This window comes from Pelophylax lessonae, assembly GCF_965119305.1.
Source record: "Pelophylax lessonae genome assembly, chromosome: 3".
Taxonomy (NCBI): domain Eukaryota; kingdom Metazoa; phylum Chordata; class Amphibia; order Anura; family Ranidae; genus Pelophylax; species Pelophylax lessonae.
Window position 1 is genome coordinate 547184328 of NC_138770.1, and position 16193 is coordinate 547200520.

At 41.5% G+C, this 16193-nt stretch overlaps 1 protein-coding gene across 2 annotated transcripts in view; it reads right to left on the reverse strand.

Annotated features, from left to right (window-relative positions):
* Positions 1 to 3515: 3515 nt before the first annotated feature.
* Positions 3516 to 16193, reverse strand: part of SLC22A2 (solute carrier family 22 member 2) — a 213205-nt gene continuing 200527 nt past the window's right edge. The window contains exon 11 of one of the 2 annotated variants that reach the window (XM_082250268.1): positions 3516 to 3740. In XM_082250268.1, the coding sequence (XP_082106394.1) occupies positions 3683 to 3740 (58 nt within the window). In that variant the 3' untranslated portion in view covers positions 3516 to 3682. The remainder of the gene's footprint in view (positions 3741 to 16193) is intronic. The other variant, XM_082250266.1, reaches the window with a different exon arrangement.

Sequence of the window (16193 nt, forward strand, 5' to 3'; positions counted from 1 at the left end):
CCCATTCCACAGTCCCCCTGCATATTAAAAAGTCCCCTTTACATTACACAGGCCCCCTGCATATCCCAAAGCCCCCCTGCATACATAACAAACTCCTCTTTACATTCCCCAGTCCCCCTGCACATTATACTGCCCCCTGCACATTACACAGCCCCCTTTACATTTCACAACCCCCTGCACATTCCACAGCCCCCCTGCACATTCCACAGCCCCCCTGCACATTAAACAACTACCTTTAAATTGTACACACACCCCTTTAAATTACAGAGCCCCTCTGCACATTACACAGCCCCCTGCACACATCAAACAGCCCTCCTTTACATTCCACAGCCCCCCCCCCCCTCTGCACATTACACATCTCCTTTACATTACACAGCTCCTTTTTACATTCCACAGCCCCTTGTACATTACGCAGCCCCCATTTTTTACATCACACAACCTCTTTACATTATATAGACCCTCTGCACATTACACATCCCCCCCTGCACATTACACAGGCTCTTTACATTACACAACCACATTTTACAGTCAATGGCCCCTTGTACATTACACAGCCCCCTTTACATTATACAGCCCCCCTGCATATTCCACAGCCTCTATTTACATTCCACAGCCCCTTGTCCATTACACAGCCCCCCTTTTACATTACACAGCCCCTTTACATTATACAGCCCCTCTGCACATTACACAGCCCCCCTGCACATTACACAGCACCCTTTACATTCCATAGCCCCCCCTGAATACTACCCCCTGCACATTCCACAGCCCTCTTTACATTCCACAGCCCCTTTACATTCCATAGCCCCCCTTTTCATTCCACAACCCCCCTGCCCATTCCACAGCCCCCTTTACATTACACAGCCCCCATTTACATTAAACAGCCCCCTACACATTACACAGCCCCCTTAACATTACACAGCCCCTCTTTAAATTCCACAGCCCCTTGTACATTACACAGCCCCCTTTACATTACACAGCCCCTTTACATTATACAGCCCTCCCTGCTCATTACACAGGCCTCTTTACATTACACAGCCCCCTTTACATTCTATAGCCCCCCTGCATACTCCATAGCCCTCTGCACATTACAAAGCCCCCTTTACATTCCACAGTCCCCCTGCACATTACACAGCCCCCTCTCACATTACACATCCTCTTTACATTACACAGCCCCCTTTACATTACACAATCCCCTGCACATTACACAGCGCCCTCTGCACATTAAACAGCCCCCTTTATATTGCAAAGCCCCCATTTACATTACACAGCCCCTTTATATTACACAGCCCCCCTGCACATTAAAGAGCCCCCTTTACATTTCACAGCCCCCCTTTACATTACACAGCCCCCCCTGCACATTACATAGCCCACATTACATTACAATGTCCCTTTACATTCCACAGCCCCCCTGCACATTACACAGCACCCCTTTACATTACACATAACATTACAATTAAATTAAAAAGGCTATTTACTCAAGAGAGTAGGTTGTAGCTTGAGTATGCTGTCCAATCTTGGTCACCAATCCTCAGGAAGAATATGTTTGAACTGCAAAGAGTCCAGAGAAGGGCAGCAATGCTGATAAGGGGACTGGAGTACCTCATTTAGGAGGACTTCATATTAGAGTAACACTTAAGAGGTGATTTGCTTGCAAAATAGAAATCTTTAAATGGTGATTCCAACAGTGAGGGGAAACTATTTAAAGTGGTATTAAACCCAAACTCAAACATGTATTATATTGCAGCTTAACAATCATTAGATGGGGTGGCTGCATTGTTTTCTTTGGCTTTTTTTCCCCTCTGTTTTCGCCTAGTAGTCTGGCCAGTAACACAACTATTGTATTAGTGAGACACAACTCCAGAGGGATGGGAACAGGAGGTACATCAGAGAGCACCATTGTCAGTCTGGGGGAAGGGTATTAGAAGATTTAGATACAAAAATGAACTGAAGCCAAACTCCAGCTCACACTTAATAATCAGTTACAGCAAACATTTTTTCTTTTTGTGGAAAAGGTTTTGCAGGAATAACTAAAAGCTGAACATTTTAATCACCCCTGCCAGTGTTAAATGATTTGTCTCATCCATGTACACTGATACATTCTGCTGGGGAGCTGAAGAGCTTATGCTTTTGAAAAGCAACAAAATTGCTGGCTGGGAAAATGAAAATAGTACCACTCAAATGGCCCCCTAAACCTGTGTCAGTCAGATCAGCATAAGAAAAGACTAGTGCAAGAGGCAGAATCAGGTTGTCAGGCTCTAGTAGTATTCAACAAAATGGTGGCTGTCTGTATACAGACACTGACTCCCTTTTGCATAAATGTGAATGAGTTGGGTAAAAGATGGCTTCAGCTCCTGTTCTCCACCTGTGGAAAACACCTTTAGACAGGTTTCACCCTTTTGTAGGCTTAATCATAAAGGCTGTCTGTGTGCTGAGGGCCACCATTTTGTTGAAGAATTGCTGGCTGGTTCCCCGGATGGAAATAGAAAAAGAAAGCCTTATAAAGGCAAACTAATACAGCCATCACATCTAAGAATTGGTTAGCTATAATAAAATAAACGTTTGCTTTTGGGTTTAGTATTGCATTAACCTGAGGTCTCTAAAAAAACACATGGCCATGCAATGAAGTTGAATGAGAAGTAATTAAATCTCAAACTGCATGAGGAGTTATTTACTGTTAGAGCAGTAGTGATGCGGAACTCCCTTCCACGGCTGGTGGTGTTAGCAGAGAGTGTAGCTAAATTATAAATATGTTTACATGTGTTTCTTAATGAGTGCAGTGTACAGGGATATGGAAAATGGTGGATGAACTGGATGGACTGTCCTTATTCAATCTTACTGACTATGTCCTATGTACCTATTCATAGTCACCTAGCATGAGTGTTCCTTGATTAACTAATCATCATGTGGTATTATATCGGATTGTACCTCCCATGTTAAAAACAATAAACAGTTTTGAAATAAACTACTGATTTAGAAGTATGCAGTTGTTTTACTCATTTCAACTTTTGTGATCTTCAAATTTGTTCTTGGTCTGTGACTCAAAGTATTTGGTGGTGAAAACTGGCCACTGGTTAGATGTGTACCTCATCTAATTAGGGTGAAAAAAACTTGTCAAATTGAGATGCCCAGGTCTACACTAATGCTTTCCACATCTTGGTTCTGCACTTCCACAGCTAGTCATCTCATACATATCCTTTGCAGGAAATCCTTCCATGTTACATTTGAAAATAAAATAAAAAGAGCCCTCCTCTTATAAATGTTTGTTGCACCTGGAAATTCTCAAATCATTTCTTTAAATTAGGTGCAAAAATTAGCAAAAAGCCTTTGTTCATGGTCATTCAACAAAGTACTCTGGTTCCCATAACCCTTTATAACATTCTATTGCTTTTTATATATCGACTAACAAAAAATACATGATAGGTGCAGTGGTGTCCATGTTGTACTGCTGGGCTTTGTCATTTATTTCTGTTCCACCAAGTCTAATAACTGAAGGAGGAAGATCATGAAGGATTTGGAACATGTAGCAGCAATTGATTCTTTCTTTGGTTTACGTAAAGTAATATTTCATCTTTCATTGTCCATATGCTATCATTTTTATGATTTTTATATTTTTATTTTTTGTTTCTTTTTGGAAATTCCATGAATTAACATTTTATTTAATTTATTCATGTTTTAGTGAGCATCAATCCTTAGTGGGTACTTCCAAATAAATTGTTTTCATTTTTGCTACTTTTTCTTTTCTGGAAAGAAAAAAACAAAAATATTGTCAAAATTAAAGGAATAACTTTCAGAAGTATACAGTAGATATATTTATGTCTGCACCATGCAATATTAGCTTTTTCAGAGCTGCATCAATTTAACCAGTAATACATCTTCATTGTATATAATATTCATCTGATTTGAAATGTTCTTGGCAAAAAAGGCGTTTTAACATTACAGTATTAAAATAACAGAAAATATACTGTATATTTTCTGTTAGATATTTATAAAAAAGAAATTAGAGAAAACAGAAGAGAAAAAAGCATACAGTAATTTGCACATTTCCATCGAACTTTTACAAAATTCTAAATAAATCAAACCCAATATTTAATAATGCAATTATAACAGTAACATTTGTCTTAAATTCTAAACAGCATAACAGCAAAACTGGTACATGTGGCTTAAATTACAGTGATTTATTCACCTGTGGTGAATGTTTGGTGAATGCAAGCATTTTTTGCTTCATAAGTATGCTCCTCACAGTATTTTATTATTTTATCCACAAACAATTTAAATTAACATTTTCATTAGATAAAAATAGCTATATTGTGGTTTCAACAGCTAAAAAAAAAGGCTTCCTGTCAACATCCTAGACCTTTTTTGTTATCCTGTGTTATATAAAGCAGGAGACTTTACTGGACTGTGTCAGAGTATAGACTGAACTCTGGAAGGATGGTATTACTTTGATTTTATCTTTTTTCTTTCATTTTTTTTTCTTCACACACATACATTTATATTTGCAGGATTAGATGCTGTGTTCGCTATCAATGATCAGAAAACCTAAAATTAACTATACTCATGGGGGATTATTTACTAAAACTGGAGAGTGCAAAATCTGGTGAAGCTCTGCATACTAACCAATTAGCTTCCAGGATTTATAGTCAAAGCTTAATTGAACAAGCTGAAGTTAGAAGCTGATTGGGTACCATGCACACCTGCACCAAATTCTGAGTACACCATTGTTAGTAAATCTACCCTATGGTGAATGGTCAAGTGGTCACTCATAGTGCAGGCTTCCAATAGGAAAGAATGAACGTGTTTTTTCGATGGCACAAGCACAAAAAAATTTCTGGTACAATTTTTGTTTAATCAGTGCAGTCATTTGAAAAAGCAATACAAATACACTATAACACATTACATCACTTCCGAATTTTTATTCTGTTGTATGAGAATTTTCGTCACTTTAGTTATCTCTGCATTTTCGATATGAGACTAGCATACAAAAAAAAATGGACGATCATTCGTCCCCTAATCTCATCGTGTGTACCAGACATAAGGCTGCATTCACTAGAGTCAAAAAACAAACAAAAAGGCACACCGGCCCTAGCGCATTATCCTCAATAACAGGCTTTATTAGTTAAAAGTATATATACTCACAAACAAAGGTATAAAAAAGTACATCCAATCCAAACATCTGGAACAAACTGTGTTCAGTGACCAATGTCCTCAATATATGATGGCTAACGCGTTTCGAGGCTTAGCCTCTTCTTCAGAGCCCCCATAAGGATGCATTCACACCTGGGTGTTTTGAATTGCATGCAGATTCGCGTAATATCTGCCCGAAATTCAAAATGTCCAGGTGTGAACGCACCTTAAAGTCTGGTACACACTAGAAGTTTTTGTTTTTTTTCAACCTAGTGGGTCACAAGTGATGTTGGTGTGGTAATCTCCCCTGCTGTGTCTTTGTGTTCTGACACCAGAGCACTCTGATCAACGCTCACAGAAAATGCGAATGTGGGTTGGATGCTGGTTTTCCAGCACGCCCGATCTGGCTTTGTGGATTAACTGGCTTCTGTAGAACAGACAGCTGTACATATGGGACGATTTCGGTTTATTCTCAGGCCCATGTGTTCCATGCTTTATGATGATAATGTTCAGTTACAGTACTGTACCTATGGAGGAGGAGTAGTATGGTCTCCTTAGGCTGCTAGGCAAATTTGGACCAGAATCCTCATATCAATAATATAGAGGGAAAGTGTTTTGTACTTCACAGAAGAGGATTTCAGTTTATCGCACAGGTAGTTATAAAGACACTTGATTTTTGTCCAGATCAATGGGTATTTTCTGTACTTGCTTAAAATAAACTTAGCCAGAAAAAAAAAAGAATCAATTGCAGAAACCACATCCAAGAACTTAGAAACTGCAATATGTTAAATTATGGTTCTTGGATTTAGCCTCTCCCCTCTCTGTGCTTAGCCTCAACCCCATTATTCAACTATAAAATGCTGTAGACTTAAACTCAACTTGTTGTCAAGCCCATGTAGCTTGAACCTAAGTTTAAGGGTTCTCCCTAACTAAAAAGTAGCAAGCACAGCTAGTAGCTGACATCACAAGGCGTTTTCGCTTCACTATTAAAGTGAATCTAAAGATCACCTTGAAAAACAACCCATTCAGTTTAATATAGTAATAAAAGGCAAGACATGTTTGTAAGATATAAAAAAAAGCATACATACTTTCTTGCCCTTTTTTATAAGTGATCACAGTCCCTCTGTTCTCACCTGCAAAAGAGCTGGGGAAGGAGAAGCAACAGAATACTGAGATTCCCAGTGAATGGATGTGCAGGGGGGGGGGGGTGTCAGGACAAGTCTGATCATTGGAGAAGAGCAGTCTGAGTTCCCAGCAGAACTAGAGAACTGCCCAAGGTTTGCTCTCCTACTTAGTGTAGAAAATCAGAGTGACTAGCAGGATCCCCAGGGATTTCACACAAAGGAAGCAATACAGAGGGAACATGATACCTTTTCATACAAGTACATGGTACAGCAAGCACATATCAGGGATATGAAATGCTGGGTTTACATACGCTTTAAGTAACTTGGAACATTCTGTACATGTCAGTTTCACTTTAAGATTAAATGTCTTGATCTGTCTTTTCTTCTTTCCATTGAAGGTATTTTATTGATGATCAGCATGCATTACTGTTGCCATGCAAGGCAACCCAACAATGACTGGGACACCAGTTGCAAATGGAGTATAAACCTTACAGGAACAGTGTGTATTAGACCCAAACAATACAAGACCTTGTTATAAACGCTTGAATAAAAGTGATATTAAAGCTTCAGATTTTTTTTACATTAAAATAATAAACATGTCATGTTTTCCTGCTCTGTGCAGCTAAAACAGGAAGCAAAAATCCCTCCAAACTGAGGGAATTCTGGTGTGTCACCGGGGTCACCAGAACAAATGTGCCCACTGATTTCCCCTCTATTAATGTTCTGAAGTCAACTCAAATTTTGGGATTTTCCTTTACTTTCAGTTTTGATGATAACAGTAAACAGGATAAATATAGAGGGTGAATCTCTCTTACAGGGGCACAGTAAGCAACAAAGACTGGCAGGTATTTGAAAAACACTAAGCAAACCAAAAAAACACACTAACTAAACCAATAAACAATATGTATATATATGTTGTGGCTTTGAAGAGGTTTACCGGGGTTATGGCTGAAGATATCAGCCATAATCCCGGCATTGTTTTTTTACAGCCGGCAGCTGACTTTCATGAGCCTCTGAAACACTTTCAGAAGCAGTGTGAGGGGACGTCCCACTTCCAAATAATTTGGTGGAGGGGGGATTATAGTGTGGGGTTGTTTTTCTGGGGTTGGGCTTGGCCCCTTAATTCCAGTGAAGGGAACTCTTAAGATGTTTGCATACCAAGACATTTTGGACAATTTCACACTCCCAACTTTGTGGGAACAGTTTGGAGATTGCCCCTTCTTGTTCCAACATGACTGTGCACCAGTGCACAAAGCAAGGTCCATGGATGAGAGAGTTTGGGCTGTAGGAACTTGACTGGCCTGCACAGAGTCCTGACCTTAATTTGATAGAACACCTTTGGGATGAATTAGAGGGCAGACTGAGAGCCAGGCCTTCTCACCATCATCAATGCCTGTCTTAACAAATGCGCTTCTGGAAGAATAGTCAAACATTCCCGTAAACACACTCCTAAACCTTGTGGACAGCCTTCCCAGAAGAGTTGAAGCTTTTATAGCTGCAATGGTGGGCCAACGTAATATTGATCCCTACGGAGACTGGGATGCCATTAAAGTTCATGTGCGTTTAAGGGCAGGCGTCCCAATATTTTTGACAATATAGTGTATCTATTTACTTGGCATAACATCATTTTTTACATTTTACAAAAATTGGGGTATATATAGTGTTTTTTATTCCTTCAAGTGTATTTTTTCCCAAAAAATTGCGTTTGCAAAACCGCTACACAAATACCATGTGACATAAAAAATTGCAATGACCGCCATTTTATTCCCTGGGGTCTCTGCTAAAAAAAAATGTATTATGTTTGGTGGTTATAGGTTATTTTCGAGCAAAAAAATAATGATTTAAACTTGTAAACAAAAAGTGCCAGAAAAAGCCTGGTCTTCAAGTTGGTAAACAATGATGCCATTGTTTACTACTGTGTGAGCTCTATGATTGGTCACAGTGATCATATGGTACCAGGGCCAATCACAGTGGGCCTGTACCATGTGATAGTTGTGATCTCAGCATCACAATAGTACACATGGTTTCATGAATGAAACCTTTAAACAGTCTTTTACCAATTGCCTATTACAGTGATCATCAATGTAAAAATCAAATAAGCAACCATGTGTAAAATGTGTAAAAAAAATTTAAAATACCCCTGCCCCTGCCCAAAGTAGTACAGTGACACTGTGGAAACACTGCACTGTTCTGCTCTAGTGACAGTATGTTAACCAGTTAAGCTCTTTGCACATGGTTAGATGGTGTGAAGGGCAGGGGCGACATTGGGGCCTATTAGACCCCTAATGTCTCCATAAAGAGTACCTGTCACCTTCTCAATGCTATCACATAAGGGTTAATATCCCCTTGTGATAACAAACAAGTGAAAATCAATAAATAAAAAAAAAAAATTTTTTAAAAAAAATTATAATATAATATTTTCACTTTTTAAAAAAATAGCTGTAACCCCTATTGCCCCACACACATGCGCAGAAGAAAACACAAGCCCAGGGTGCGCATAGATATCTAAACCCCACTCGAGCTACACATGTGACATATCGCTGCAAACGTAAGAGTGATTTTTGGGCACCATACCTTTTGGGATATCACAGGCGCACGCAATTTTACGATCTGGAATGTTTGGTATCCATTTTGTCGATGCAACCTCATTTGTTTTGTTTTTTTTTTGCACTAAAATCTATTTTATGATATCTTTTCCTGAACAGCAAACATTATGTGACATAGAAATTTTCAACTATTGACTTTTTATTCTACAGCAGCCCTCAAATTTTCCACTCGCCTGCTCGCATTTTGCGAGTGGAAAATTATTTATGGCGAGCGAGCGTGGGGCTGCTCCGGGAGCCGATCAGGTGAAGAGAGGAGAGGAGGAGGAAAGCCGGCCAGCCCAGCCGATGCATCAGACAGAAGCTCCTGGGCATGAGAGGATGTATTGATCATAGATTCACCTCAGAACCTGGCCGGATAATGACAGAGCGGCGGATCATCCCACTGTTACAGTTGTAATTGTAATTGCCGGGCGCTCGGTGATACGCACAGTCCCGCCTCCTAGCCCGGCTTCTTTGATAGACAGAACACCTGGCCAACCAGGACATGAGACGTCTATCAAAGAAGCCGGGCTAGGAGGCGGGACTGTGTGTGTCACCTAGCGCCCAGCAATTACAATTACAACTGTCACAGCGGGATGATCCGCCGCTCTGTCATTATCCGCCCAGGTTCTGAGGTGAATCTATGATCGATACATCCTCTCATGCCCAGGAGCTTCTGTCTGATGCATCTATGTAAATGGACAGTTGTAATTGTAATTGCCGGGCGCTCGGTGACACACACAGTCCCGCCTCCTAGCCCGGCTTCTTTGATAGACGCTTCACGTCCTGGTTGGCCAGGTGTTCTGTCTATCAAAGAAGCCGGGCTAGGAGGCGGGACTGTGCGTGTCACCGAGCGCCCGGCAATTACAATTACAACTGTAACAGTGGGATGATCCGCTGCTCTGTCATTATCCGGCCAGGTTCTGAGGTGAATCTATGATTGCACTTCCTTTCTTCTCTCTTGGTTTTCCCAATTCTCACTTCCTTCTTTTTGGTTTAATCGAAAGCTTGTCTATGATTCATGTATATTCATGCATCATGTTGTATACATTTTTATATACACCCCAATGTATCTGTATATGTCCTCTGTATCGATACCATGTTTTCTCTTGCTGGAAATATATCTGCCTGGTATCTGTAAAGATGTAAGAGAGTTAGTCTGCCGATATTTACTCGTGCTCACTTTCACTTTACTATTTATTCCTATTATTTTTTACCCATCTCATTTTTGTTTCCTTTATTTTTGTCCTCTATGGATCCACCTCCAATATTTGGGGACGGATATATGCTTTGCTTTTCCTTCCCTGGCTTTTCTTCATCCCAGCCACATATATATTGGGGCTGGATGCTGTTTACAATCGCTATCGTTTGTCACTGGGTATTATACTACTTTGGCACTATATGTCCTGGTATAGGGCTGGCCTGCTCCCCAACATGTGCATGCCCCATTGTGTCACATGCGGGGTCTGCAATGGATTGAGCCATGTGACACGTGCATCCTTCTGATGTGAGGTTGCATTGACATGCACTGGCGAGACTGAATTGACATACACGGGCGAGACTGCTTTGATGGGCATGGGTGAGACTGCTTTGATGGGCATGGGTGAAACTGCTTTGATGGGCACAGCGGAGACTGCATTGATGGGCACAGGGGAGGCTGCATTGATAGGCACTGATGGGCACTGTTTAGGTTTCACTGATGGGCTCTGTTGAGGCCGCACTGATAAGCTTTATTGATGATGCTGCACTGATGGTCACTGATAGGTTGCACTGATGGTCACTGAAAACGTTGTTATTAATATTTATTTTTGTAACTTCTGCATTAAAGCAAAAACATTTAACAGTGTAATTTTAGGAGATAATTTATGAGGGCGTGTTTAGGGGCAGAATTAGGGGCGGGGCAGGGTAGGAGTTGGGTGGGGCAACTGGTGGCGAGTAACCCTTAAGGCCTGGCTAGTAGCTCAGGACTTTAAATTTTGAGCCCTGTTCTACAGGACCTCTGCTTTCAGAAAATAAATAATGTTCTGCGGGTTTAAATAATTTTATTGTCAAAAATTAAGATTTCTATATGTATGTGGAAAAAATAAAAAAATAAAAACAAAAATATACAGGTGCATCTGAAAAAATGTAATTATCATCAAAAAGGTAATTTATTTCAGTAATTCAATTCAAAAAGTGAAACTCATACATTTTATTTTATAACTATATAAAAGTGATATAGTTCAAGCATTTCTTTTTTTTTTAATTTTGATGATTATGGCTTACAGCTAGTTAAAACCCAAAATTCAGTATCTCAGAAAATTTGAATATTACATAAGACCAATAAAAAAGGGATTTTAAATACAGAAATGTTGGGTTACTGGAAAATATGTCTATGTACAGTATAGTATGCACTATACCAATACTTGGTCGGGGTAACAAAAGTTTAATGGTTTAATTATCATGGTATCACTGTGCTTGATTGGCCAGCAAACTCGCCTGACCTAAACCCCATAGAGAATCTGTGAGGTATTGTCAAGAGGAAGATGAGAGACACCAGACCCAACAATGCAGACGAGCTGAAGGCCGCTATCAAAGCAACCTGGACTTCCATAACAACTCAACAGTGCAACAGTTTAATTGCCTCTATGCCATGCCGCATTGATGCAGTAATTCATGCAAAAGGAGCCCCGGCTAAGTATTGGTATAGTGCATACTATACTGTACATGGACATACTTTTTAGTAAGTCAACATTTCTGTATTAAAAATCCTTTTTTCCATAAGTCTTATATAATATTCTAATTTTCTGAGGTACCGAATTCTGGGATTTCACCAGCTGTAAACCATAATCATCAAAATTTTAAAAAAGAAATGCTTGAAATATATCACTCTGTGTGCAACACTTCTATATAAAATATATGAGTTTACATTTTTTAATTAAATTAACTTTTTGATAATATTTTTTTTTTTTTAAATGCACCTGTATATATAAAGTGTGTGTGTGTGTGTGTGTGTGTGTACGTATATATATATATATATATATATATATATATATATATATATATATATATATATATATATATATACACACATAATATAGCATGATAACACCAGTAAGCCCCATTTATCTGTCGCGTTACGTCCCTCTGGACTTTTTCAAAGGTAGCCTTGCTATCGGGGAACCTGAGCTGAGCCATTCAGACAGGGAGCTGCTGTTGGGCCCTGTCCCCTCGCTCTCCTGATTGGCTAACTGACTTTGATTGACAGCAGCGGGAGCCAATGGCACCACTGCTGTGTCGCAGCGATTAAGGAGGGAGAGTCCCGAATGGTCGAGGGACTCATGGACATCGTTGGATAGAGATGGGTCTCAGGTAAGTATTAGGGAGGCTGAAGGAGGCTGCTACACACAGATGGCTTTTTATCTTAATGCATGGAATGCATTAATATAAAAAAAAAAACCTTCTGCATTTACAACTCCTTTAATAATTGGAGCACTTCATTATATTGCACATATATTACTAGGGAGAACCTGTCTATTCTCAGCGGCCTTTCTGGGCTAGAGTGCTGCAGAAATATTAGAAAAATCAGGCCTCTGATCTCCCAGACAGATCTGTGCTATTTTTGCAGAGCTTTGTAAATCCCATAAATTGATGGAGACAAAGACCAATCCTTTGTCAGGTAAAGCAGCGCCATTCTAAGTTCCTCATCTGTGCATTTAGCTGTTTCCCTGTAGTTTACCTTACATAATCAAATATTCATTTTTATAAAGAAAGCTATAGAAGCAGGTATATTGAATTTGAAATACTGTTAGGCTTCTTCTTTGAAAAAAAAGCCTGTCCTATTTAAGTTAAAGTAGGCCTGTAGTGGGTATACCATCTTTCCTGACAGACTCCATGGCAGCATACGTTCGGGTAGGCTCCGCCTCCTCTCCTACCTCATAGGACCCCACTCCCATAAATCTTTGCTCCCTTTCAGCATCAGTGTTCTTTTTTCGTCCTCCTCATACATGTGTCTGATGTTCCTACTATCTGGTCCTGTATATCGATGGCAGACTGAGTTTTGGAGTCTCCGATAAGCCCTGGCTCTTAGCGGGGTATGGAGGGGGCAATGGAAGAGACTCTCAGCTGGAGCTGTGTGGTTTGGCCGAGAGAGCCCTGCTGCTGCGGGTGGCCCTTTATTGCCTGAAGGTACAATCCGGTGTTGCGTCTCCTGGACTCGGTTATGCTATCGGAGGGTGGTAAGCCCTTATATGGGACCATTTCTTTTCCTCATTTTTATGCACCATATCTCTACCAGAGGAGAAGATTCCAGTGGTCCAGAGCAGGGTGGCTCTCACCCTCGCTGCCTCCCAGCTCACTGCTCGTCAGTGTCTAAAGGTGGTAGGGACTCTAGTGGCTACCTCACCCATGGTGAAGTGGGCTCTGTGGAGGCTGAGACCCTTTCAGAAAGGGTTTCTCCACCAATGGACGACAGAGAACCTGTCACAGATTATTTATCTAACACCATTCATGAAGGGGTGTCTTCCTTGGTGGCTACGCCGTGCAAATCTAACCAACTGCCACTCTATTGCTCCAATTTCGTGGGTGACGATAACCTCCGACGCCAGCAGTACAGGCTGGGGAGCTCACTGCCAGTCAGAAGTGGCACAGGGCAGGTGGAATTTTGCCAGTCACGGAGTGGTGTCCCACATCCTAGAGCTACGAGCCGCCTTCAAAGCCCTCCAGGCTTTTCACCATCTGACTCAAGGGGCCTCAGTGTTACTCAGGATGGACAACACCACGGCAGTGGCATACGTCAAGAGGCAAGGTGGAACCCGCAGCATGTCTCTACTCCAGGAGACAGATCCAATTATGTCTTGGGCCCAGCAACACCTGGCCAACCTTTCAGCGGTCTTTGTTCCGGGGGTACTGAATACACAAGCAGACTTCCTGTCCAGATTCCAGTTGGACAACAACGAATGGTCCCTCCATCAGGAGGTGTTCAATTGGGTTCTGTCTCTAGGAGTCTCACCGGAGGTGGATCTTTTTGCGAGTCCACACAACAAAAAACTTCAGAGGTATTACACGAGGTTCAGGGATCCTCGAGCCTTCGGGGTGGATGCCCTCACGGACAGTTGGAACTTCCAAGTTGCCTATGCCTTTCCACCGGTGCCAATAGTACTCCAATTCCTTCGGAGACTGAAGATGGAGGAAGTAGAGGTCATAGCGATAGTTCCCTTCTGGCCCAACAGGCCTTGGTTTCCTCTGCTGTCCCTTCTCAGCTTCAGGGATCCGATCCCTCTGCCTCTCAGGCCAGACCTTCTATCGCAGGGGCCTACTCTACATCCGTGCCCTGCGCGTCTACACCTCAAGGTCTGGTTCTTGAGAGGGAGAGGCTGGAGGCCCTCGGATGTCCAGAAGAGGTGATTCCCACTCTTATGAGCTCGAGGAGGGCTAGCACCAACAGAGTGTATGAGAGAATCTGGGCAAGGTTTCTGAGTCATCAAGCCCAGAGTCTGGGTCCAGCAGGGGCACCTACCATTCAGCAAGTATTGAGTTTCCTACAATCTGGGCTAGATCTGTCCCTCTCGGTTCCTTCTCTCCGGGTGCAAGTTTCTGCCATCTCAGCCTTCACCGGAATTCAGTGGGCAAGACATCAACTGATTCAGCAGTTTTTTAAGGGCGCAGTCAGGCTCAGGCCTCAGAGAAAACCTAGATTCCCGAAATGGGATCTTCCGTTGGTCCTGGACTTCTTTGCTTCGAAAGAGGTGGCTTCCATGTCCATCAGGGAGCTTACGTTGAAGACGGTATTTCTGGTGGCTATCACCTCTGCCAAGAGGGTCTCAGAGATACACAATTTGGGCTGCAAAGAGCCGTTTCTGACCTTTTTTCAGGACAGGGTGGTCCTAATCCCTATGTTGGGGTCAAACCCTAAAGTTACATCTGTCTTCCACGAAAATTCTGAGATAGTTCTGCCCACCTTCAGAACAAGTGAAGAATCCTTAGTCCATCCTTTAGATGTGGGAGATACTCTGAATCAATACTTGGAGGCCACATCCTCCTTCCGGCAATCGGATTTCCTGTTTGTTCTTCTCCACGGGAATAAGAAAGGTTCACGTGCATCTTCAAGAGCGGTGGCTGCATGGATTGTCCAGGCTATACAATGGGCATATAGAGCAAAAGGCTTGGCTCCCCCAGAGGCGATTACAGCTCATTCTACCAGAAGCATTGCTACATCCTGGGCAGTTTCTAAACACGTCGCGCCTGATGTGATCTGCAAAGCAGCCGCTTGGTCATCTGTGAATACCTTCCTTACACATTACTGTGTTGAACCTGCTGCCTTATCTTCAGTTAACTTTGGCGTTCAAGTTTTGTCAGTTGACAGTGCCAATTAAAGTTTTCTTTGTTCAGCATCTTCCCACCCGGGAGTGTATAGCGAGTTATTTCCCGAACGTATGCTGCCATGGAGTCTGTCAGGAAAACGGAAAATTGATATCAAATACTTACCGTAATTTTCCTTTCCTGATGGACTCCATGGCAGCAGGAGTCCCCTCCCAATTCCTGAGTAGGCTAGTTATAGAACACTGATGCTGAAAGGGAGCAAAGATTTATGGGAGTGGGGTCCTATGAGGTAGGAGAAGAGGCGGAGCCTACCCGAACGTATGCTGCCATGGAGTCCATCAGGAAAGGAAAATTACGGTAAGTATTTGATATCAATTTTCCGTTTTACATAAAGATCAAGAAAATGAAGTGAAAACACTTGATGTGCCTACATGTTCCAAGTCAGTGACTCAGAAAGTGCTGAAGTCATTGAATTAGCCAGTCGAGTAGCATGTTCGGAATAAGTAAATGTAGAAAATTACCATCACCATATTCCCTCACTACAGATATCCTTTAAATAATTATATTGGTTTGAATAATTTCCAAAAGAAACCCAAATGTACTTGTTTTTTAAACTAAATATTGGGTAATAATGAAAGAAAATGTTTCGGCAACTCAGCCAGTACCAATTCGTTTTCATTTATTGGCCTCAGAACATATGGAATTGCTCTGAGTATTTAGCAACTTTAGGCAACTCTCAGAAATATCACCGAAACTACTTAAGATTGCACAGCTTCAACATTTCCTCTAACCGTGACAACTGCCAGAGTAATCATCACCTCGAAATAAATAGAAAGAGCAAAAGGATTTTTCAGGAAATCTCTGGTTTTATTTGTTGTACATGGCACAAAGCTGCAGTTGAAAGCCAACTATACTACATTCATTTCAATATTTTCAAGTCGTAACCTAAAAAAACTATGAAATCCAGACAAACAATCTTGCCACCCACAGTAAAAGAGAAACTTTCTCACTGCTAACAATTTGGCCTCAAGTATGTAATATGGGGCCTACTGCATAACTA